At 46.4% G+C, this 22,606-nt stretch overlaps 1 protein-coding gene across 1 annotated transcript in view; it reads right to left on the reverse strand.

The window, feature by feature from the left end:
• The window catches only part of LOC147729843 (schlafen family member 13-like), a 239,798-nt gene that overhangs the window by 92,175 nt on the left and 125,017 nt on the right, over positions 1-22,606 (reverse strand). The window contains exon 4 of the mRNA XM_086954746.1: positions 2,106-2,850. Within this exon, the coding sequence (XP_086810872.1) occupies positions 2,106-2,850 (745 nt within the window). The remainder of the gene's footprint in view (positions 1-2,105; positions 2,851-22,606) is intronic.

Genomic DNA, 22,606 nt, shown 5'->3' on the forward strand with positions numbered 1-22,606 from the left:
GAACATGAGATGGATTATTGAAATCCACAAAACGCTTGGAAAAAAGTCCTTCCAACAGCAAGGAATATGAGAAAGAGAGATCATTCTCACCAGGTACCTCCTGAACTACCCACTTCATTTCGGAAAAGTATTAGGCAGACAAGTGAAGTAGAGACATATCTTCAGAAGATAACGGTAACAGCAGCCTACCACTGTATACCAATAAAATGGTTCTCAATTTAGGAACCCAACCTGTCGGTCAGGAGAAACAAGTTAGCAGAAATAAGGGACATGAGTAGAATCAGACCTAACTTATCTCAGTTCAAAGAACAATGACCTTTACATAATAAGGGCTATTACTCCACATAGCTGGCACCACCCTTTGGGTAAAAATGGTGCTTTACTAGACAAAATTCTAAGACATTGCAGCAGAAACTGTAAGGCCTTCACTAACGGAACAAGTCTTGGCAATGATCTACCGAGAACACAGTCATCATATGCTCATCGACTACAATGTTGCATGATTTAGTTATTTTGTTAAGTATGAAGCTTATAGAAAATTATACATTAATTCACTATGAGAGGATATTAATGCCAGTTAATCAGCAAGAAATGTGCTTTGAATGTGTCATGGATTTCCTGTTCTCAAGCAAAAAAACATAATTTAAAAAATGGATGGTTAACCTTCACAAAATTTCTAGCGTGCTACTACTTAAGATCGTTAAGGCCAAACATATTTTAGCTTAATGTGAACAACTGTATCAAAAGGCGAATAGGGAGAGCTGTGTTGTTTGGTGGTAATGTCTGACAAATCACACAATATGTTAAGTATTTGTGGAGCTGCCAAAATGTGTTTCACTAATCTCCAGATTTTAATACTTTTCTGCATCACTGTGTTCAGATTAATTAGAAAAGTCACTAGGTGTCCGAGACGGCTTGATGAAGCCTCAATATTAAATGAAATTATGAAGTACTGATATTTTTAACATGCTCAATGTGTCATAAATACGTATTTAGAAGATAATTTATTTGCAATTGATCAAATACCTTGTGTTCACCTCAAGCTAACAGAGGCTGAAGTGTGTCTAAGGAAGAACAGTTTAAGGAAGCGGTAAGAGAAAGAGTATGGCTTCTTACATGCACCGAATTTGGTGGCATAAGTATTGTTGTTCAACTTTTGAGCTGAGGATGTGTTGGTACAAAGTTCACTCTTAAAAGATTAAAAGAAAATGAAGGGGAGGTGTGGTGGGGTTGGAGAAGTGGTGATGAGGAGGTTTCATAATAATAAGGAAAATATAAATCATGTTCAATCAAATGTCGATGTGGACTGAAAGGTTTGAGAGTAAAGACTAAAGACTCCTAAGTAAGTATGGAAAAAGTGCTCTAAATTCTATGATGAAGTTGAATTGGAACATGAAACAATTTAGAACAAGTCTTCTTGAGCAAAATGGAGGTGGAGTTGGGTGTTAGCATGGAGATGATAATTACTATTCGACCTAACATGAAAAGATCCACCGGGAAGAGGAGAGCACATGATTGCGTGCAAGATCATGTTCACATAACAAACCAAAATGTAGCAGATAGAAGTACATTAATTAATCTGCTGTATTTGTTGACATTGTATTTTTTTGTTTTACATGTTTTAAAGGGGATATGTGTTATTGTATATACTAATTTAAATCTGTGTACAGTTGTACGTCACAATAACAAAATAAAAAATATTGACCTCCAATAATATTGATTCCACAATATTCACGATCACTATATCATTAAGGTAAGTATAGCTAGGAAATTGTAGATGTAATATTCTTTACTCACAATCTACTAACCCTGATAACATAGCAATAGTCGATAAAGAGGTGTGAATATTATTGCAGGTCTGTACAGGTCGATATTTTGACTATGATATTGTCACCATGTTTTCTCTCTAATCTCCCTAATGCAATGTTGTAATGCTCAAAGACTCAAAATTCTTCTCGGTTGGCACCGCAGCTATGAACATGTGTTACGCAATGGTGTTTCCTCTTGTAATAAAGTGTCTTCACTCTACAAACTGCTTGGCATCACAATAACACATATACCATATCTAAATTCTGCACCTAGATATCAGATAACGAAATTCTTACTTTATGTATTTTCGAAGAGGCTGGTTTTCACAGACATATAGGATTTGTTCTGAACCGCAGTTATAAACATTCTTCATTCTCTCGATTATCTTCATGGCCATCACCGTCTTTCCAGTTCCTGGCAATCCATGGATAAACAGCTTCCTAGACTTTCGGACATTCTTGGAAAGGATTTCATACTGTTTGATGGTGAGTAAATTGAAAACTTCGCAGCCAAGCTGGTCACTTAGAAGGGATCTGAAATTAAGCAAGACTATCACAAGGGCCTTCTGCAGATCATTTACAGTTCGAGTTATCCTATAGGAGTCAGGATACTCCACTTTCAGAGTATCACCCCTATCTACATCTTGATCTATACCATCAACATTTGGAAAGTTGCTCACTCCATAAAGATTAAAAAGTTTTGGAATTACACAGACCTTTCCAGTGTAACCTCCAACATTTACTATCTTTTGTTTAAGTCTATAAGCCACAAATCTTGAATATTTCTTCATAATATTAAATAAATGATTATGATCATGATAGATGGTGTAGAAGGTTGGATAAGCATCTGAAGTTATCAAGAGAGCATCACACACAACATGCTTGTTCTCCGGTATTCCAATATCGACAGCCCAGCTTCTGGAAAACATGAGGACTCCTCGAGACCCGGGAATTTCATCCATTAGTTTACTTATTGTGGGATGCTCCTTTGAAATCTCTTCATAAAGGTTGGCTGGACATTTAATTATTTCATTTGTGCCACCTACAGAGGAAAGGAATCAGCAACTATTAGGACATATAATCTGTCCAGTCCAAAGACTGAGCAAGCAACATTATAGAAGTAAATTGTTTTCCACAATCAATTACAACAGCAGTTGGAGAAATGATAATAAACAAAAAATATACAACATGAAGCTAAAACTGAAGACATCATTATTTCTTCAGACAAAGTGTTCTTCTACGGACATCAAAGCAATATTAAGATCCTGTTCACCATTGCTGTACAAAATTTGAACCATGAAAAATGATTACCTCTGCAAAGTACTCACAGGTCACAAAAAGAAGGAATTTGAGACCTATAACGCAAAATACAACACAAACCTGTCTCTTGGTACTTCAAACTGGTAAAACAACAAAAGTCATTCAGTTCGGTTAATGTATATTGATAAAACCCCTTGTGACCAAATGTGGTGTTCTCTAGCTAAGGCATGTGAGCACTCAAGTGCAGCATGAACATAACGGTCTTCACAGGATTCTACGAACTTTTAACTGGCTTGAAGTTGTTTGTAATACCCAAGGTAGAGATATCCATCAGCAAAATATGGATGGCAAAACATTTTACAAAATTGGGTATTTTACGCAGCAAGGCATTTGCTCAATGAAGGGTTTGAGCGGACACACAATGAGTCAGCATGGAGTTAACAAACTAAGGGGCTAAAAGCTGTTTTTGCAACACACACAGCTTTGACCTATGCTCTTTCCAACAACAACCAATACAGATGCTGCATCACCACTGTGATATGGTCGTACATTAGCCTTTTCAGTGATCTACAGTGAGGAAAGTAGTGTATTATATGGTGTGACTGTGATACCTCTCTGTGTAATAGACTCACAATACCATCTTGGGTCCAGTCAGGCTCGTTTGTACAACCTTCAGCTCAACCCTGGGTAGATGTGGGTTTTCGAGTAGTAAGGCTTAAACAAAGGAACAAGTGTACAGCAATTAGAAGTACCAAAACAATGAAATAAGAAAGTCATACAACACAAAAAACTAAAATGAACGAAATCCACTGGAGGGTTTATAGCTTTTTAGGTAAAATATTCATCACAGCTTTTCACTCAAATCATCAACAAGCATTGGCAAATGCTGCGGTTAGCGAACATTTTGTAAAACCTTTACAAAGTTGTGCTCGACTACTCTTGTCCGCTTGGGGCTAACTCTGGCAAGAATGCAGTCAAAGGTGCCAGTAAGGATTTGTAGGGCAGTTACCTTGTCACCAAAGACGCAAGTCTTCTTTCAAGCTTTATGGGAGAACTGCCATAAACTTCAATGTAGAGGTATGCAAGAGATACAGGATGCTAAAGAAGCTAAGGATGCTATGCAGTCAACGCAGGACCTTCCCGAGGCTACACCTCGGTCCATGGCCCTGGTGGATCAACTTTGCCCATGGGGATTAATGTCCCTTCAAGTCCTCGTGGGTATAGGAAAAGTCCAGTTGCCACTGGGCTACTAGTCTCCGGTCACAGTAAAACGAGCAGTTTCCTTTGGTGAAGACTAGTGTCTGTCTTGGGCGACCAAACTGCACTCAGAGTACTCTCCCAGGTCCAGCAGACTCGGGTGAACTTTTGAACACTGAGACTTGGTTTACCAGGCTGCCTGCCGGCGGTCAGCGGTGGTCAAGAGATTGAGGCTACTGACTTGGCATAACAGGTTTCTTCAGCTTTTATGGACCTGGAGCTGAAACAGGAAGTGATACAACTGGTTCTTCGAGTTCTCCTCTGCCTCATGCTTGGGAGCGACTTTTCCACCAGACAGGCTACACAGGCATAGTCTGCACTCTTTGCTAGTCCAAGTAGCAGCAGGTGCAGCCTCTCTTGCCAGGTCCAGGGAACGGCAGCGCAGTTATTTTTCAGTCCTCTTTTCAGTCCAGATGTAATCTGAGGTCTGGGTGCCATATTTATGCTCATATATGCCCTCGGGGGGGGGTGTGGGGGGGGGGAACAGCGGTTACAAGCCGATCGGCTATCAGGTCTCTTCCTGCCTGATGACAACTTCCTGCAATGTGTGGCCACCGGTTAACCCAGACTTCACTATTCTGCCCACTCCCAAGATGGTGTGTGGAGCTTGGTTATCACACACTCTCATAGTTGCACCCTTTAATTGGGAATTCATAAGTTCAAACCACATTGGGGTTTGGGTTGCATAGATGTAATCCACTACTTAATGTGTGGTCTGCCATGAACCAGCCTTTATCAGCTTCACTTTTGGTCTAGTCTACTAGGTATCAGAGGTATGTAGCATAGTAATAGTTGAGGAAATTGTGTACCCACAGCCCCGCCTGTTTGACCCCGGTGGAGCACTGACGTTGTATGATTCTACCTTTTTTGCTTGGCAGATGCAATGAAGCTGTATCTCATCTGTGAACTCTTTCTTCATTAACAGTGCCATTGTTTGAAATAAGTATAGAATTCGAAGTAATAGCGACAATTTGAAGATAGGTATACAATGCCACCAGTAGTGTGTGTTGTTATTCCATCTATTCAATTCTGTTAGTACAATTCTCTAAAGATTTTGTACGTTTGCTACCATGGATACGGCTAAGGTCTTTCTTAGATCTATCCTCAAATATTCAATTGTATTTAGCCCATCCTAATGAGATTTGTTATTTTAAAGCCAAAATAATACGGTTAGGCCCTCAATTCTTGCTCCGGTTAATTTTAAGCTCTGACACCATGTTGTATTCTGTGAGTTATGTGAAAAGTGGGGGCAAGAAATTGATGGGATCTGTTAAAAATATAAAAATACTAAGTAAGTTTTCATTCAACTTCCTCTTGACACATGTCTTAGATAAGCACATTAGCCCCAATCTTTCATGCCAGAGGTTCTTGGGTGAGAGCAATTAAAAGCATCGAGAGGAGACATCCTCATCTGGTCCACCTGATGTGCAGCCACCGCAAGAGCCTACCATTAACTTGAATCTTCACTTCTGGGGTACACTACACCTCCACGATCCATCCAGGACACTTTCTTCCAGGCTAATTTCATGAAGGGCATCATCCATGAAGTCCCAATCTACCTATGGTGATCAGGACCAAATTCCTTCCTCCCTGGTACATCTATGTTTTGTTTTTTCTCTAGTCTGTGTCCCCAAATTAGAGGCTGGCTGATTCACCACTTCCATTGAATATTCTCAGTAATATAGTTACTACTATTTCTGTCAGTATTTTTGCATCAACATTTTGTAGAGCAAGCAGCCTAGAAGAGGCACAGTGGTTGGAGGGTTACCTGGTTTAAGAATCAATAATACTCTCATCAAGGGCATCACCTTTTTTCTCAGCAATAGTCTTGTGATAGAGATCCACCAAAAGAAGGAGCAAATGAGAACTGAACCTCTTGTAGACCAGAGCTGAGTTGTCATTTAGACCCTGGGCTTTGGAGTGGGGTAAATTGATTATTGCTGATAAGAAGTCTTCTGTGGAGATCTCAGTGAGATTAGCACTCTCAAGGTGCTCCCTTCATTGGGCCACGTCAGTAGGTTCCTTCTTGTATAAATTGCTGCAGAAGTCATGAAAACAAATTCACTTTCTCAGATTTGGATCTGGACCAGTAGCGGCTAGTGTAAGGGAAATTTGGTGAGGCAGCACGTAAAGAGTAGGGAGTAGCGCAGGGCAAGGCGAGGGGGCTGAATGAATTTGAAAAAAGAAAACGTACCTACTGGTCTTCTGCTCGTTGTGCTGCTCCCTGGGCTACCCCGCTGGCACAGGCTGAAGCTCCCAGCTTCCCCTTCAGCAAATCCCGATGCTGCTCTTACCATGAGAGCAGCGTAGGGATTGGGCGGAGCACACTGATTTAGCACTCCCTCGGGAGCTGGGAGTCTGTACCTGCTGATCTCTCCACCCAGCAGCACAGCTGGGTTGGAGAGATGTCAGTGCGCATGACAGTTTGGCTGGCCAAACTGCCATGCGCACTGCAATCAGGGCCCACCACTCCTTCTCCCCTGCTGCAGTGCTGTGGCCCCACCCTCCACGATTCGGCTACAGGACAAAAAAATATTTTGATCTGAATTAAGAACATTGTACCAGGCAGGTGGGGTGGGGGAGACACTCCTCTGCCATAGCAGAGACGCCGCTCTGATGTGCACATAACATCATCTTTGCCTCTCACTTCTACTATATGGCATCTGCACCCGTCTAGTCTACAGTTTGCAAGGCACAGAATCAGTTGTTACGTTTTCGCAATAAGCAATTAACCCTATCCTTTTCAAGTGCCTGAATTTGACTATTCATATATATCCTCTTCTTCCATAGTTTTTGGGACTGGCTTGTAGTGATCTTTGGTAAGAACATCTTACCATGGGCCTCCAACTAGCGGCTGGCTGAACTCGGATTCATACCAAGACCCCATGCCAGGACTGGACATAAACACACATCATTGCATCCTCATTCCACACCCTGAAGATGCTGAGGATGATCTGCAAAAGCCTCCAAAGCAACACTAGAAAAACTTTCACTCACTCCCAAGTCACCAGCAATTATGAGTATGGGAACACCTTCTACGCCAGGATCACCAAACAACTCACTATAAGTCTACAAACCATCCAGACATTGTCAGCCAGACTCATCCTCTACCGCCTCACATCACACCACATCTCAGTGAAACTCTACTGGCTCCCGGTACACAAATGTGCTCAACTCTAACTCCTCACACACACATTTGAGGTACTACACTACTCAGACCCTACCTGCCTGAACAGTTGCATCTCCTTACACCACCCATACAGACACCTCTGCTCCGCAGAAGTCCTTCGCGCCCACATCCATTGCATTTTACAAACATACATAACATAATATCTCTCTTTGGAAATAACAAGGAGCGATGCGCAGAATCTGCTTCCATTTGGTACTCTTCAGTTAGAGCAAGGCAACTGGCAGTCCTCCCACACCATCTCATGCAGTGCAGACAACTCTAGTAGGGTACAGGCTTCCAAGAAGGACTCATTTACTCAAACCCTTTTTTTCCATTCAAAATAATATGAAATGGGTGCCCCCACTATCAGAATCCTTTCTTAATTAAGCAGGTCAGCTTTGGAGGAGGAGCTACGTCAGCAAGCAAGATGGCTGCTTAGGCTCCCGGCTCCGTCGACCTTCGTAACCCGCCGCGATATCCTGCATGTTATCCTGATTTAATGCCTAGCCTCTGTGTGCATGAACTGTCCTGCACTCTGATGGTGAAATCCGGAAACTTTTATCGGCTTGTTTGACGGAGTTACATCGAGTTTAAGTTTGCGGCCTGCTCCAGCGGTGAAGCCGGGGCCTGGAGTACTTTCGCAGCCGGGCTGTAGTGCAACAACATCGGCCAGGAGACTCGGGCTGGGCCCGGTCGACCGGAGTGGAGGCTTTGTTTCAGCCCGGATTTGGTGGCGATCGTTGTCATTGCTCAGTATCGATGGAGGAGTGAGTCTGCGTGCTGCTGGCTGTGGGTGGGAGCCACCGTCCAGCGGATCCGGTTTGCTCCCTCCGGGGCTCGGTGGTTCGGGGTTACCGGCCTGCGGCCTTAACTGGGTTGACCGTGGTTGCGAACAAAGACTGGTCACCCTTCGCACCTGCACGTTCGAGATCCTGTCTGCCCCCCCCCCCCCCCCCCGAGGATGCCGGAATCTCCCGGGGAGGTGATAGAGATTGATATCGAGCACGAGAATATGCCATCGCTGAGGTTAATACTGGCAGAACTTTGGGCATTCCGCTCACATGTGGATACTTTGTTGAGCAAATTGGACACTCGCCTACCTGAAATGCTCCTGGTGGAACCAGGCCCGGCCTTATTGTTGAAACGGGATTCTGCAGCCATTCCAAACGCGGCCATTTTGACTCCGTGCGAGAACCCCGTGAGGAAACTAGTACTGGAACCGTCGGATGGTGCCCTGGTGGACGGTGTTCCCGAGGACGTCATGATATTGCTGAACCTTCCACCACTACCGGCTTTGGAGATATCGTCAGGCGTTCCCCTCCCGGAGACTTTTGTTTGTGACTTTCCATCTAATTTGTGGTCATCTTCTCCCTTCCTGGTGACGCTACGACTTCTGTTCAAGACACACTGGGACTGTTCATCTCTGCGGGAGAGTTCGTCTGCATCTACAGTTCCTGAGGACTCACTGCCTGCTGGTAGCCATGGGCTGATTTCTGCTGACTCTTTTCTCCTTTATTGCCTCTTTGTGTGCCTTTGGGTCTCGCTGGAGGGGGTTCGTGTTTTTGTTCGGAAGGGCCAAGGTTAAGATCGGCTGGATCGGGATGGGTTGGTATGGCTTTTACAAGTGTTGGACCTGCAACTGTTTGCTCTAAGAGGCTGGGCGGTGTCTCACGGTACCCTCTAACTTCTCTACATTGCTGTCATAAGTTTGTCCGTTGATGATAGGGGGTGGCTGTTTCAGGCGGGGGGTCTAAAGGGGCTGGGAGCCCACATGGATATACCCCCCTCCGTTCTCTTTTTTCCTACCTTTGGGGTTTTAGTTATTAGGGGCGACAGGCACGCTGCTAGTGGGGTTAGGCTGTAGCCATTTGCAGGGGTGCAGGGGGGGGTGGAGGGGGGGTTTATTTTGGCTTTTTTATTTTCTATGGCCTTTTCCCCTTTTTCTCTCTTTTCTCGTAGGGTCAGTATAGCTACGAATCATTCGGATTCTTACCGTATGCTTGTATTTCGTGCTTTTGCTTTTATGACATCCTGATTTATGGGCGGGCAGGCCTCGAGTATTGGCGCAGCATGGGAAAGTATATTGTGTGCTCTTTTGTACCGACCTATATGCTCTGGCGCCAAATCTCCATTATAGTGGTCATTACATGTATATCCTGTTTTTTACCCTGCCCGCCGCATTCTCCTGTTCGTCTGTATGGCACCTGATCCTCTCTTATATAATATAAAATGAAACCTCGGTCTTATCCTGCAATCCAGTTATGCATTCCAATACAAGTTTTATTCTGAATCGCTGCCGGACCTTTGGGTTGTCGGCTGATGAGCTGTGTCATATTGTGATATCAACGATTTAATTTGTCTAGCGGCCGGCCCCCGCGGTTGTAGGCCCATGCTTGTATTTCTACTGAATGCTAAAATAAAGGTTTTAAAAAAAAAAGCTTGAAATCCTTCCTCTTCTGTAACACGATGGTAGAGAGGTCTTAAAATATGTGAAGTTTGACTTCATTGTATGAAATTTTACAACCTTTTCTCGCATGCCCATCAGATTCTCTTTTTGTGCTCATAAAAGTGGTGACATAGCAAGATGTCCTGAGGACCCTCGGAACCTAGACCTCCTCCCAGGGTCGCCCTATGGACTCGGTCTATGCGTATGGAGTCATTGCAGGACCTTTGTACTATGGCATCAAATATACCCTGAGTTTAGGGGGCGTGGCCCAGCCATGCAGCAAGATGCAGCGCACTTAGAGAATTCAATTATCTGTGGTGCCCTGTGGCGATCCACAGCGCCAGCAACTGAAACGTCAGGAATAACCACTGGCACCGAGAATCACAGAGGAAAAGTTGCGTACCTGGTTAGGCCCTCCCCCTCTCTCAGTATTGCGACGAGAGTCTGACGTACCGGCTCCAGCCCTGGTCTGCGCAGTCGTGTAGGCCTGGGGCTGCGGCGGAGACAATGGGCCAGATGCATCAAGCATCCATTTTGCGATTCCTTATTAGCGAAAAATAAGGAATCGCTAATAAGGAATAGCAAAATGGAATGCATCAAGCAATCACTATAAAAATAGCGATTCCTTAGAATTCCTTAATTGCGACTCGCTAATTGCGAGTCGCAATTAATGAATACCTCCCCATTCATTCCTATGGGCCTAGAGGCCCATAGGAATGAATGGGAAGACAATCTCAATTTGCGATTCGCAATTAGCGATTCGCAAATTGAGATTGCGAGTTCAAGGGTGCAGGGGTGTCCAAAGGACACCCTGTTACACCCCTGAATGTGATCTGTGCACATATGTTGCGCACACAAATGCCCTTAGGGCATATGTGTGCGCAACATGAAACTTTGAAAAATGCACAAAAGTGCGTTTTTCAAAGTTTTTGCAAATTACCATGAAGTTGTACTTCATGGTAATTTGCGTGCCCTATTAGCGAATTCGCTATTTTTTATACTTTCATGCATTGCATTTAAGGAATCTCAATTAGAGATTCCTTAAATACAAACAATCGCTTTTTAGCGAATTCTCTATTTGCGATTTTTGCATTTGGGATGATGCATCCCAAATGCAATAATTGCACTCGCAAAGGGCCAGATTCTGAGAATCTGGCCCTTTTGCGAGCGCATTTCGCTTGATGCATCTGGTCCAATGTGCTGTGCTGACCCCGAACGTCATTGAATGAGGCGGAGGGAGGCCGAAGCCTGCATCGGTGTGTGGTGCATGGCGACTATGGCAGGGGGCCGGCACGCGAGGTTGGAGACAGAGGCAGCTGCCTCGAGACCTAGACCAACAGGTACAACCAAAGGCACCCGGGCGGCGCCAGCTGGCCCGGGATAAAAATCGTGGAACTGCCGAGGCCTAGCGCTGCTTCACCTGCAACCACCTGCGGCGGCCTGGTCAGAGACTTTGTTACCCCTACGGTGCAGAGACACATACCACTAGTGTGTCTAGACTGCACTCTTATACAGGCGAGGTATGCGGACGATTGTGCACAATACTTTACCCCTTGCTAGATGCCCACTGAAACAGAGCAGCTAATTCACCAAATAATGCAGCCCAGTGCAGAAGATACACTGGCACAGAGGTGTGAAAACAAGCCAGAAATCGCTCAACATCCACAACGAAGGGGCCACTTCGCCGCAGCCTTTTCTCTCTCTGAAACTAGTTGGAAGGAAATAAAATTAAAAATGGGAAAAGGAGATGCCAAGAAGACCAAACTTAACTTCGACAGCAAAAGGCAGACGAGACACATGGAGGCAGAGACACAACAGGACATCGACACAGCACCAAGAGAGGAAGCTGGCTAGACAGACATGGACCTTTGCACCATACTACCGGACTTGCAGTCTAGCCTTAAGACCATTGAGGGGAAAATAGCTGCCTAATCTGCCCGCTGGGTCAAAAAACTCGCATAGACATTCTGAAAAACAGAGAGGACGATGTTCATGAATTCCAGGTAGATACCAATGAGCAGATGCTTCAAATAGAAAAGGTCCTCTCGATCATAAGACCCAAGAATGAGGACCTTGAGGCACGCTCTCGCAATAATAATATGTGCATCGCGGGGTGCCGGAAACAACCACCATGTCGACAATGGAAAAATATCTGGAAACCCTTATAAAAGAATTGTTCGGCACAGACCTATCTGCAGTGTTCATAGTGGAGAGATCCCACTGTTTATTGGGACCCAAACCCCCTATGGGGCCATACCCAGGCCTATCATAGCATGAATATTAAATTACAGGGGCCGGGACATGATCCTGTGGCTAGCATGGGAACGAGGCAGTATCCAACACCAAGGAAATACACTAGCCTTCTACCCTGACTTCACCGCCAGTGTGCAGGTGGCTCAAAGAGAATTTCTCCCGGGGAAGCATTTGCAGCAGAAGGCAGAAGTTCCTTACACACTTCTCACACTTCTCTACCCGACGAAACTACGTGTAACTAATGAAGGGAAGCAACACTTTGTGGATGTGAAGTTGGTGCTGAAATTTGTTAAAAACCTCACATACCCGAAACATACAGGCTCATCACCATCCAGGGGGAGAGAAAGTGACACTCTGAGTGGCAATGATTAACCAGGGAGAGCAGCACCCCCACTGACATACATACTTCAGGCCCTGGATTAGACTGAATAGAGTAACTGCTTCAGTTTAATATTGACCCTGTTGTGCTCCCCAACAAGACATCATGAAACGTCAGTTCCTCATTTCAACATTATTGCAGAACTATGGTTGCAGTGGGAGTCCACAGAGCCACCTCACTGTTTCCTGTGAAGGTGTTTGCCTGTGATGACTTGTCCCCCAGGGGTGAATACCCGCTTTCTTATGCACCAATATGTTAGTAGTTTGGGGTGTAGGGGGAGATCATGGGACCACAACCTGATTGGGGGGTTGGTGTGGGGGGAATGACAGGAACACTTTTTAAAGTTTAGTTGGTGGGTTGCCAAGAGTCGATAAATGTTTGCGACACTAGGGTACAACCTAGCTCCTACGTGAGTCCAGCACAGTTCTCAGGTATATTTGCTATGAGTTACGTGACCGGTAAGATTAAAAAAGTCATAACCCACTCTTCAAACATAACAGTGAGTATTGATACACTGGAAGGTATATTGCAAGCTTGGACATGACGCCAATTTTGTTCCTCACCTGGAACATTTGTGGGTTACATGACCAAAGAAAGGCACGTCTATGGAAATCCTTTTCACTTAAACATAACATTTATGAGTGTTTCCTGCAGGAGACTCACCTCACAACTGCTTTACTGACTAAGCTACACTCAAGGTGATGGAAACACACATATGCAGCAACATACTCAAACTACTCGTAGGGAACTGGGGTGGATCACCACAAATACCCGAACAGACCCAGAAGGCAGATACATATTAGTAGATGGACATATCAGAGGGCAGAATATCAAAATGGTGGCAGTGTATGGCCCGAACACCGATGACCTTGAATTCTACTGTAAGGCATGTGGGGACGTGTTAAAAACAGGGGGCAAAACGGTAATTTGGGGGTGCGGGCGACTAGAACGTAGTCTACATTCTAAAACCACTTCCCAGATAAATTCCATTATTGGAGATGACTATTTGGTGGACATTTGACAACGGGTACACCGGATACTCTTGCAGGCACGTGTCTCTCTATGCACAACAAAGTATGGTCTAGGGGGGCGTGGCCAGCTCCACAACCCCGAAACTGATTTGGAGATAATCCTGAGCTCATACCCATCCTAGAGCCCTGCACTCCCGACCCGAGTTTAGGGGTACACAGTGCGCCAGTAGAGAGGGACGTTAGCGCCCATGTTGCTCCGCTGTAGCCGGAGAGCCGACGCGCAGAGGAGACCTCGCCTGGAAGGCAAGATGGCGCAGAGAGGAATGTCGTAGCACGAGATACGGAGGACAGCCTGAGGCGGAGGTGCCGAGCTGTGTGATTGGGGAAGGCACGGAGACACTGAGAACACCCGGAGGGCTGTCGGAGCCGAGGTTCTCTTTTCTCCCCCCCGCCTCCTTGAGGACCGGGCCGCCGCAACAAGTGTGTATGGGAGGCTAGCGGCGCGTGGCGGCCTCGGTCCGGCTGCATTCGTCTGCAGACCACTGAAAGAGCACCCGGGGTGGGGGGGGGGGTTGGGGAGTGAGTGGCGGCGATGAAAGGCGGAGTACGAGGCGCGATCCCTCCCGACCTTCAAAGTCCAGAGGATGAAGGCAGCTGTTGGTCAAGGGAGGGGAGGGAGCACCCAGACGGAGAGAGTGCATAGCGGAGTGCCGAGCGACCACAGAAGCAAGAGAAGTAGGCCCGGGTGAGCTGTGGGACCGAAACTTGGCGCGCTGAGAGTGGTGCAGTGACAAAAGCTGACAGGGTAGGAGGGGAGAGGAGGCTGAGGCAAGCCGCGCTGCCCCCGCTTGGTGTGGAGCACTGCAAACGCGACACCGGGGGGGGGGTGGGCGGCTGCCGGGGGAGGGGATCAGCAACACATGCATGACCTGATGCCCAGGGGACACGCCGAGTGGACTGAGGAGAACAGTTTTGAAGACACAGATCGTTGCGCATGTGACATCCCACCCCCTACTGAGAGGCCGGAGAGACCAGGTGGCTGTGCGGCCCCGTGAGAGGCCAAGAAGCACATATATAGGCCATTATAGAGGTAGGGTGGTCCCGGTGAAGTGGGGACAACACCCACCACAGTTAGGTGCCTAAAGACCCCCGAGAAGCAACTGCTGGGGCGCAAGCCCATCCTGAGACCAGAGAAACCGGCCTGGGCAGTGTGACAGTGGTACAGTGAACTCACCTGGCACAAGATGCCGGTTGCTACCAGCAGGCACAGGGAGTGTCCGTGCCGGGAAATATGATTTGAGAGGGACAGCCAAGAAGAGACTGGTGGACTAAGCTGACTGGCCCTAGGGTGCCACGTAGCGCGCTAACGAACAATACTAATAAGGGAAGAAAAGACCCTGAATCTATAGCCGGAGCTTGGCTCCCTGATAGAATTCGAAAGGTGAAAATCAGCGGTGCGGTTACAGAATCCGGGACTGAGAAACGTGGGTACCAATGGCTGGAGACAAAGACCCTAAAACACGGAAACAGGGGAAAGTGGACAAATTCGCTAAAGTCCTGCAGGGGACAGATCCCCCCACACCGGCCACCATGGATGCACCATACAATGTTCTTCTTCAGGTGATCCAGTCCTCTAGTGAGGCACTGGAGGGTAAGATTGAAGGCATTAAGATAGACGTCAAACTGCTCCGTCAAGATGTACGAAATGTCTCCGAAAAAGTTACGCAGGCAGAACAAAAAATATCAGAAGTGGAAGACACCACACATACACTCCGGAAGGAGGTCACAGAATTGACAACTGATTTGAAAGACGTGCTATGGAGGGTCGATGATGCTGAAAATAAGGCACGGAGAAACAACCTCCGCTTTATTGGCTTTCCGGAGACCACTGAGGGCACGGATGCCGGTGCCTTTTTGCGGCAGTGGATACTGGACTCGCTACCATAGGTAAACTTCTCGCTGTGCTTCATCATTGAGAGAGCACATCGCATACCCGGGGCTCGGCCTCCGGTGGGTGCGACGCCAAGACCGCTGATAGCAAAAATTCCTCAACTATCAGGTCCGTGACCTCGTCCTCCAAAGAATGCGAAAGAAAGGGGAAATCCGGCTGAATAACACCAAAATCCTGGTGTTCTCAGACTATTTGCGTGAGGTCCAGAAACAGCGCAAAAGGTTTTACTCGGTCAAAGACAAGTTAAGACAGATGCAAATCACCTACATGCTCCTCTTCCCGGCCAAACTCAAGGTGATCTATCAAGCTAAGACAATGTTCTTTACTACACCGGAGGCCTGGCACTGTATAGAAGAACGTCATATGCTCGGAGCCGCCGGGGTCCAGCACCCTTTCAACGGGAAAGACCTGATCAGACGCAGTAATAGGCCCCAGACAGAGGCTTGAATGGAGAAACAGAGAGGCGTCACAAAGAGGACAACACCGTATGGAGCCAGAGGGGCTACAGGCCAGGCAGCGAGAGCCTTAGACTCGGAAAGCATTTCCCGAAGGGACCTGCCTCGTGAGCGAACAGGAAGGGAAGAAGCAGCTCAACAGAGGTCGGCAAATTGTACAGACCACTGACTCGGAGGAGGACCATCCCCTTATGCAGAACATTATTCTCCTGGAGAACCCAGGAGAGACAGACAGGACTACTGGTGCAGAAACACAAACAAGACAGGAAGACATTACTGAATGATGAGCAGTACTGGGCACAGAGAACTGAAAGGGCCGTAAGCAGAATGAAGAGCTCTCACACTTCCCCACGTGTGCAGTTCTTTCTTTTGGTGTATTTGAGAGTAATTTGATTTGTTCCCCTTGGTGTTTTCCTTCGTTCCCCGCCCCCCTTCTTTTTTTTTCCTTTTCCCTTCTGTTTCCCTCCCCTTTTCTTTTAGTTGATTGTTTGTGCCCCCCCCTTTTTTTTATAGTTTCAAATTTTTGTCAGGTGTGATTTTCATTTTTTGTATTGATTTGTTTGGTGGCACACCCCCTTGCCTTGAAAACAGTCTGAGACGCCACAATTGAGACTTTGGACGTTTGGAGGTGTGAAAGAGGCGTATAGTTTTCTCACAGAGGGTCTGGGGGATGGAGAGGAGTTTGAAGGTTTAACAGTTGGGGGGGGGGGGGGGGCGCGACAGACCTCTCCTGATCCAAAATGACAAAGTTGGTCATGTTGACCTGAGGGAGAGTCGATTGGATGAGGGATGAGTGTGGGGGGGGGGTGCTGGGAAGGGGGAGGGCTGGAACGAGGGGTCACCGCAGTTATTTGGAAAAAATGCAGGATTGTATCTGTTGCAAACACTCAGAGAAGATGGAGGAAGAGCCAGAGCGGGGAGAGACATATGGTTTGATGAAACTTAGTAAGAATGACTTCTAATCAGACCCCAAATTCAGTTTTATTATGGTATGTCAACAGGATGGGGAATAAGGTTAAACAAGGGTTGGTGGCGGCGTACTGTAGAAAGTTAAAGTTGGATGGTATTCTCCTACAAGAAACGCACCTGAAGGGCACAAGATGCGGCTTTTTAGGCCGTAGTGCATACACAACACTGGCATATACGGGGTTCTCTACAGGAGCAATAGGGGTTGCCATATTAATAAAGTAAAGTCAGCCGTTCAGGATAGCACACACATGGATTGACCCAAACGGAACATATGTGGCAGTGGAGGGGCTTTGGCACAGATGAAATATCACATTTATTAGTGTCTACACTCCCCCTAGGCTGCAGAAGCAAACAATGGACAAATTGGCTGCAATTATCCTTGAAGCAGTTACACACACCCACATTATAGGAGGGGACTTCATTGACGTGCTGGACCCAACATGGGATCGCACGACAGTCCCAGCAGGAGGCCCCAGGGAAACCCCACTCAAGAGATTTGCAGATACACTGACACTCAGCGACCTGTGGCGCAGACAAAACCCCCAGAAAAAGCATATTCTTTTTACTCGGGCGCCCACAAGGGGAAATAGGGGAGGTACAAAAGATTGAATACCTAGCAAGAGGTCTCTCGGACCACTCAACCTTATGGCTGACAACGGGGGCTCAGACTCAACGCCAAACGGGAGAATGGAAACTGAACTTGTGGGAACTACGGGACCCACAGGTGGCTGCGGAGATTAAAGTAGATACAGAATTATATTTCAGGGAAAATGTAGGGTCAGTGAATTCCGCCATTTCTCTGTGGTAAGCTTATAACCCAGTCCTTGGGGGCAGAGCTCAAAATATCATAGCACATAAGAAACGTAAGCAGAGTGAGGAGGTAGTGAGAATTGAAGCGCAGCTTCTGCAGATTGAATCGCAAGCCACCACAGGCTGTAACTCCTCCCAGTTGAGAAGACTGAAACTCCTACAGCAAGAATATCTTGCGCAAGCCAAAAGGGATGTGCAGAATGCAATACAGATCATGCATAGGCGACTGTATGATGCCAGTGATAAAACAGGTAGACTGCTTGCATGGCTTTGCAAAAAAGAGCTGGAAAGCAGATGGGTAGCCCAAATACAGATGGAAGATGGACAAGTCCACGTAACCCCCGATGCTATAGCGCACGCCTTTGCAGGATATTATGAGGCCTTCTATGCAAAATGAACCCTAGCAGACACTGAGCAGATCACACATACCTACAATCTATACAGCTCCCTAGGTAGACTCCAGTGAATCACAAACACTGGAGGAAAAGGTAACAAAAGAGGAAATTGTAGTAGCCATAGGCCAGATAAAAACCGGGAAGGCTTCTGGTCCCATTGGGCTCCCACCGGAATTTTTTTAACAACCGAGGCACATTTCAGTACACATCTTCTGCAGATGTACCTAGAGGCGCAAGAACTAGGCAATCTCCCCCAAGACCTGCGGACAGCCACTATTGTGGTGATACCCAAAGAAGGGCGGCCGCCACAGAGATGTGGTTCGTATCGGCCCATCTCCCTCATAAACATGGAGACTAAAATATTGGCCAGGATTGTGGCCAATAGACTCACTACAGTCATCACGGAACATGTTCACAGGGATCAGTCGGACTTTATGCCTAAAAGGTCGACAAGACTTAACCTTAGAAGAGAATCAAACTGGTTGGAGATTGTACAAATCAGAACTGACCCACATCTCATACTGGCCTTAGATACTGAGAAAGCATTCGACACAATCCACTGGCCCTTTCTCATGGCAGTCCTGGAAAGGCTGGGATTTGGTCCTGAGATCGGGAGGTGGATAGCCATTCTGTACGAGGGACCGCTGGCAAGGGTTAGAGTCAATGGGGTGACGTTTCGGACATTCACAATAGAAAGGGGCACTAGACAGGGTTGTCCCCTGTCCCCTTTGCTTTTCGCTATGGTTTTGGAACCGGTTGCATGTGTCATCCGAGCGCATCCGTACATAACTAGTTTTCGTGTGGAGGACAATGATGACCTCTATGAGCGTATCTCTTTGTACGCCGACGACATACTGTTGTAAGTCACAAACCCCGAAACGACACTCCCAAATATTATGACGAGCTGCAAGGAATATGGCACACACGCAGGGTACAGAATTAATTAGGAAAAGTCATGTATTTATCCGGCAGGGCAGAATGTCGAGCACGCTGTCTACCCAAGACAACTACAGGTCGCACCCACTGGGATAAAATATTTAGGTATTTACCTTACGCTGGATAAGTCGCTGGCGCTAGAGGGAAACATTTATAAGGTGCTTGGGGAATTCCGCTTAGACGCAGAACGATTGGCATCACTACCTCTGACACTGCTTGGAAGAGCGGTGCTCTTCAAAAGGACAATGCTTCCAACATTTTTATATGTTTTGCAAAATACCTACCACCCAATTCCAGAAGAAGCTCTGGGGAGGGAAACCCCCTAGGATAGCATTGGGAAAGCTAAAATGCAACCAATACAGTGGCTACATTTCCCTGCTGGACCTTGTGGCCTATTACTGGGCAGCCCATTTGTTAGTAGTGAACAAATGGGCATTCGGAGAGAGGGACCACCCCACATACGCGTTGGAACACATACAGTTCATCAAAAGGCCATACTCACACTATCTTTATGGGGGTAAGGGAATCGCTGTTGCCGGCCATACAAATTGTGATAATGGTGTGGAAGAAAGACGCATGAGATGGGACGGCCGAGTGACCAAGGAAACCCCGCTCTGGATGACCCATAAAATATACAGATACCTTTTTGGAACTCTTAGGTTTGATTATGTCACACATGTTCCACACCATTTTGATAGGTCACTGGACTTTGTAGGCCAACGGGGAGTGAAACTGCACTTTATTGTAGTTTTCCACCTATGTATATATAAAGTGTCATTGCAGACAAAAAAGTAAACTGCACTGACTTTACCTATGAGTGTAAACTGACATTATAATGCCTACCCCCATGTAAATATCTAACCCTGAAAAGTTCTCTCTGCGCCAGGCTACCCATGCATAGTTACCTGTGGCTGTAATGTCCCAGGCACCCCATCACACGTGTCTGAACGCGTGTCCACATATGTTTATGTGTAACAGCCAAGTGCTCCTTATCCTTACTACGTCACCACAGCCTTACCTTAAAAGGCGGACACCGAGTAGTAAATATGCACAGTCCACTTGCCATGTGATTACCCTGGGTGAGAAACGTGTAGTGAGACTCACCCACAGTAAAAAAGTCCAAAACTGGATGGTCGAAAAAGCAAACAATTGTGTAGTTTCTTACCGGTCGGTGTAGTTTTGCAGCTTGAAGACTTTCTGGATTCACTATGCTGTGCATTATTCCGCCATCTAGTGGTTGGGTCCGGAATTGTAATCTCTTTTCTCTTTTTTTTTTTTCGTGGCCCAGGTGGGCGTCAACATACCACTATTTGGTGTCCTTAGTGACGTCGACGTAGTGAATCCACTAAACGTTTTGCAGGGTGAATCCTTCTGGATTCACTATGCTGTGCATAGACTTTGTAGCGGGTTGTCCTTATTGTGATGGCTGGGTGGAAGATGAGCACTGGTTACTGAACCTGTGTTGTAAGACCTTCTGTCCCACTTGCGCTTCTTTGTTCATTTGGATATCTACACAGTAGTGCTTAGTGTACGTGTGCACTGAAGACCATGTTGCAGCTTGGCAAATGTCTTAAATTGGTGTGTTGGCTAGAAACGCAATTGTTGCTCCTTTCTTCCTTGTTGAATGAGCATGAGCTGCTCCCTGTAACAGTTGTCCTGCTTCTTTGTGGCATAGTTTTGTGGTTTGTGCAATCCACCGTGCAATGGTATTTTTGGTAACTGGTCGTCCCAAAAAACTTCTGGCAAAGGAAACAAAGAGTTGCTTTGTCTTTCTGCACTCCTTTGTCCTTTCTATATAGAGCATCACAGCCCTCCTGGCGTCCAGTGTGTGCAGCCCTCTTTCTGTGCTTGTGGTTGGTTTTTGGAAAAAACTAGGTATTTGGATTGTTTGGTTGATGTGGATTCGAGACACCACCTTTGGCATGAAGTTTGGGTCTGTTCTCATTACAATCCTATCACTGTGTATCTGCAGATAGGCCTCTTGAAGTGTTTGCGCCTGCACCTCACTTACTCTTCGTAGTGATGTGATAGCCACTAAGAAAGCCGTCTTTAGCGTGAGCAGGTGCAGTGTAGCCTTGTGAATCGTATCAAATGGTGCCTTTGTCAATTGAGTTAGCAATACGTTGAGGTTCCATGCTGGTGCTGACATTCTGTTTGGAGGTGCAATTCTCTTCGCTCTTTCTAGAAATCGTTTTACTACTTGGGAAGTGAAGAAACTTTTCCCTGTTTCTTCTCTTGTGTAAGCCACTATCGCCGCTATGTGTACCCTTAGGGATGTGTAGCTTTGTTTACTTTGCAGTAGATGTTGTAAGTATTTTGGTACTGTTGACTCCTTTGTGATTTTCCTTTGCAGTTTCTCCCTAATGCACCATTTGGAGAATCTTTTCCATTTTCTACGTAGCATTTCCTTGTGGTAGGTCTTCTTGCCTCCCTGAGCACTGCCATTGTGCTCGCTGGTAGTTTGAGGAGTGCAAACTCTCTTCAGGAGTCATGCCGCTAGGTTGAGGATCTCAGGCTCTGGGTGTAGCACCCTTCCGTTCTGCATTGTTAATAGGTTCCTTTGTTTTGAAAATCTGTGTGCTGGTGCATGCGCCATCACTACTATTTGTGAGAACCATGACTGTCTGGCCTTCTGAGGTGCTATTAGTATCAGCAACATGTTGCTGATCCTGCATTTGCTGAGTACCCTGTGTATCAGTGGTATCGAGGGAAAACCGTATGCAAATGTCTTTGTCCAACGTATTCACAGCGCATTCCCTTGTGACCGATGGTCTGGTTGTCTGGTTGCGAAGTGCTGGCATTTTGCATATTGGTGTGTGGCAAATAGGCCTATTGTGGTGTACCCCACTTCCAGAATACTTTCTGTATTACCTGTTGGTCGATCTCCCATTCGTGGGATGCTGACGTCTGCCTGCTGAGTCTGTCTGCTTCCACATAGTCCTTCCCAGTGAGATGTATTGCTAGTAGGTCTATTTTTAGTGGAATGGCTTAGTCCATATTTCCTGTGCTAGCCCTGATAGTGCTACTGATTGTGTTCCTCCTTGTTTGTTGATGTAGAACATGGCTGTGGCATTGTCTGTTGGGATCAATACCCTGTTTCCGTACAGCTCCTTCTGAAAGGCTTTTAAGGCTAGGAACACTGTTTTTAGTTCCATGTAGTTGATGTGCTTGACCGCATCCTGTTGCGACCATAGCCCCCTCACCTTGAGCTTGTTCATGTGCGCACCCCACCCCAGCTGGGAGGCGTCCGTTGTGATGGTCACTGTTGGAGTTGGTTATGTGAATGGTTTCCCCTGTGATATGTTTTCCTTGTTCCACCACGCTATTTCCTGATGCACTGCATGTGGGACAACCACTAGCTCTTCCCAACACCATGTTGCCTGTGACCATTGCTGCTGTATCCATTCCTGGAATGGTCTCACGTGGAGTCGAATATTGTGCACTAGGTGAATGCATGACACCATCATTCCCATCAGCTTGCTCACCGTCCACACTGTCAGAACTTGCCCCTTGAGGTAATGATGAGTTTCCTTCAGTATCGCCAATG

Source organism: Lissotriton vulgaris, chromosome 2_1, assembly GCF_964263255.1.
Source record: "Lissotriton vulgaris chromosome 2_1, aLisVul1.2, whole genome shotgun sequence".
NCBI lineage: Eukaryota > Metazoa > Chordata > Amphibia > Caudata > Salamandridae > Lissotriton > Lissotriton vulgaris.